General features: G+C 51.8%; 1 protein-coding gene across 1 annotated transcript in view; it reads right to left on the bottom strand.

The window, feature by feature from the left end:
- Positions 1 to 6: 6 nt before the first annotated feature.
- KCTD21 (potassium channel tetramerization domain containing 21) overlaps positions 7 to 3,576 on the bottom strand; it is a 15,605-nt gene continuing 12,035 nt past the window's right edge. The window contains exon 2 of the mRNA XM_006759885.1: positions 7 to 2,665. Within this exon, the coding sequence (XP_006759948.1) occupies positions 1,853 to 2,635 (783 nt within the window). The 5' untranslated portion in view covers positions 2,636 to 2,665 and the 3' untranslated portion in view covers positions 7 to 1,852. The remainder of the gene's footprint in view (positions 2,666 to 3,576) is intronic.

The raw sequence follows: 3,576 nt of genomic DNA, 5'->3' as shown, positions 1-3,576 counted from the left end.
AAAGAGACCATATTACCTAAGGGATGTGGCCTTGCCCACGGCCCTGTGTACAGGCTCCCTACGCGGAGAACATATTATGGGAAGACCTTTCCTTGACCCATCTCTCGTGGGCGCCTGTGCCACCAGGCTTTCCTGGCTTTAACGGGGGACCCTTACCCAGTAGGGAAGATTCTGAGACCCCCAAGGCCATACTCACTCTAGAGATGAATCATGATGGGCAGTTTTGAAGCCTGCACTGCTCATCACCCCTTGGGAAGTAGTGGCTTGAGGTGTTTTGCCCTGGATCTCACCCCAAGGAGGTCCATGGTCTGGCTCTAACCAGACACAGTACTACAGGGGAAGGCCATCTCCTTCAGAGCAGTGTCTCAGGGATGGACACTTAGTCCAAGGGCATTGTTATGGTTCAGAGCACTCTAGGGCTCCTCACTGTACACTGCTTTCCAAAACCCTGGTCTGCTTCCTCTAGCAGCACTTCCTCAGGGCCGGCAAATCTTCATCCTCCAATAGAAGATGGTCAGAGGGTATCTGGAGTTGTGGCTAGTGAGGAAGGTGGGTGAAGTGGGGCAAAGCCAGAACAAAATGTGGTAGATTTACAGAGGATGGAAGAGGGCTAACCTTGGTTCTGAAGACAGATCCCAAAGGGGAATCCTAATGATTTCATGAGTGTCTGGTCTCTCAAGGTGACTATTTTGAAAGAGAAAATACCTATTTGGGTGAGAAGGACCAGAATATAGAACCAATACCAGAAAATGGGAGTGGAAGGGCAGATTTTGGCTCAATATAAGAACATTCTAACAGCCAGCACTAGCCAACCACAGCAGGGCCTACCTTAGGGATGATGAGCTTCCTGTCACTGGAGGTATGTAAGCAGGGATAGGTGATTGCTTGGAGGTACTGGGGAAAGGAACTGGTCCCCAAATGTCCTGGGGTATGCTTGGGTGAGGGAGGACTAAGCGACTGTTGAATTATTTTCCAACCCTGAGAGTCCATAATATATTTGTTTAAAATAACTTGTCCCAGTGATACCTTAAATTCTTGGGGAAAGGATTACAAAAGTCAGGTAACAGGCCATAATATGAGGTGCCGTTCATTGCACTGGCTCCAGATTTTCAAGCCTTCACAGGGACAGAAGCCCGTTTCTGAAGCCAAAAATCTCCCAATGCTTAGAGTTGATCCAGTCACAAGGGATATTCCCCATCTTCTGACCCTGCGTGGATGCTCACTCCTCTAGGCCAGCGGTCACCAACCTTTTGGACCTCACGGACCACTGGTTGGTGACCGCTGCTCTAGGCCATGCCACAGCTCAAATCTCTCCCCCAGTGGGGCTAATACAGCTTTGAGAACATACCACTTTTCCAAGCCAGTTAAACGTGGTCGCCCTTGGGCAAACAAATCCACGTCCTGGCTGCATCCTCAGATGGAGGAGCAGGAGTGATGGGGACCTCTGGGTAGTTTATCCTGGGAAACTGAAGGGAGCATCTTGTTCTCACCTCATTCCCTTATTCAGATGGGTAAGTGAGGCACTGCTTAGTCATACAGAGAGAGGTGGAGTCCATGTCAGAAGTGCTGCTCCTCTGTCTAGCCAGAAAGTCCTCCTGTGCCCTCCTTGAGGACACATCAGCAGACTTTTCACTTGTCATAACAGACTGCCCATCTCCAGCTCAAAATGGCAAGAAAACAGGTGGTTCTGTTGAGAGGACACATGGATTCCTACAACTAGACTGCATCATTGGGGGAATCAAGTCCTGCTACGTGATTAATAGATTAGTAGAGTGGCCTGGCTCACACCATTGGTGAGACGCTCTGACATGGACCTTCTTGGCAATCCCCCTCCAACGTGGCCGGGGTCCTTTTACCTGTACCGTATTAATCGAATAATCTTATTGTTCATAAAATCTAGAGCGTGCGGGTGAGAGGAATCGATGCAGAAGCCGTCACTTAGAGCGATTTTCAGCACTTCCTCCACGAAGACCTGGAAACTATTGATCTGCTTGTTGGCTGGCACCACCCAGAGCCTCTTGAGGTTCTGCTTGGTGTACTCCTCCTCTGGCAGGCCCTCCACATTGGCCACCCAGTCCAGAGTCAGGTGGTTGGGGTCCTGCAAGTGACTGGTGATGGAGGAGAGACTGCCATTAGAGCAGTAAACGAGCTTGGAGCCGAGGAGCTTGAGGAAGAGGCAGGAGGTGCTGAAGATGTCGGCATTGAAGACCTCCATGCTGGAGGAGGAGAGGCTGTAGATCTGCGGTGCCTCGCGCACGGTGAAATGGACCGTCTGCACTCGCTGGTTCAGGGTGATGTTGAGCATGGCATTCTTCTCCGCCTTGGAGAGCTCCACCTCCTTCTCCTGCAGCGCCTCAATCAGGGGCTGCACCTGGTAGAAGTCGGCCTCCCTGCGGAGCAGGCCCATCTCCTGGAAGTCCTCGGGCAGGTCCAGGTGGGAGGTCCGCAGGAAGTTGAGGATGTAGCGGAACACTTTGCCATCACGGTCAATGAAGCAGTTGCCCTGGCTGTCCCTCTTGGTGGGCATCTTCCCGCTGAACATGGCACCTAGCATGGAGTCGGGGAAGCTGGTCAAGGTTGCCAGTGAGGTTGTGTAGAGCTTTCCGCCGACATTCAGTGTGATGGGGTCGGACATGGCAGAAGACCCGGGTGCCGGGAAGTAGTCCTAGAGAGGGAGAAAAGTGAGAAACGACCGTTACCCAACCACAGCTCTGAGACTTATACTCCTAGTATTCCTTCTGCTGTACCAATGTTGCCTTCTTGTTTAATTTTTTATTTTTATCTCAAAAAATTTACAACAAATGGCTGGGATCAGTGCCATTTCCATCTATCTACCAGACCCAGATGGTTCACTCGGCCCTTTGGACTCTAAATGACACCCTTTTCTGGACTCTCATCCTCCCGTAACAAACTGCCTTGCCATGAAGGTGCGCTTGGCTCCAGGTGCCTGCCCTTTCCTGTCATGGCGGCACCCCAGCCTCCTTTGAAACTTTCTTGGATCTCAGTGCAGATGTGGAGTCTGCCACCGAGCACCCTTCCCAAAGTCTCTTGACCTACTTTTTAACAGAGCCTCCCCACCCGACTGATCTCATGGCCTCCAGCATCTCCTTCAACCCGAAGTCTTACATTCTAAACCTTCTCCTTAAGGTTTTAGAAAGCAGGGGGGTGGCGTGGGGGGCGGGGGGTGCCGTCTCTGCTTCCAACATGATACTTTCCCAAGAGCCAGTCTATGGGACAGATTCAGCAGTCTTTCCCTGATGTGAGCGGCATAGAGAGGAATTGACTCCAGTACTGACCTTGAGAAGAGCCCAGGTTGGTGGGGGAGACTGAGGCAAGAAGCAGTGAGGGTGCAGTGCCAGGGGAGATGTACCAGGCACTATGGGAGTAGGTTGTGAATGAGTCCTTGACACACTTGCTATCCAGATGGGAAAACAGAAGTCTGAGGAGGGACTTCTCCAACATCACTCAGCAGGGGTGGTGGGGAGGCCAGAGTACTTCTCATCACGTCTGCCTTCTGAGGAGGCTGCGCCGAGACCCCCTTATTCTAGGGGACAGAGCCCACCACTCTGAGGATGG

The sequence above is a fragment of the Myotis davidii genome, unplaced genomic scaffold, assembly GCF_000327345.1.
Source record: "Myotis davidii unplaced genomic scaffold, ASM32734v1 scaffold916, whole genome shotgun sequence".
Taxonomy (NCBI): domain Eukaryota; kingdom Metazoa; phylum Chordata; class Mammalia; order Chiroptera; family Vespertilionidae; genus Myotis; species Myotis davidii.
This window is presented reverse-complemented; position numbering and strand designations above follow the sequence as displayed.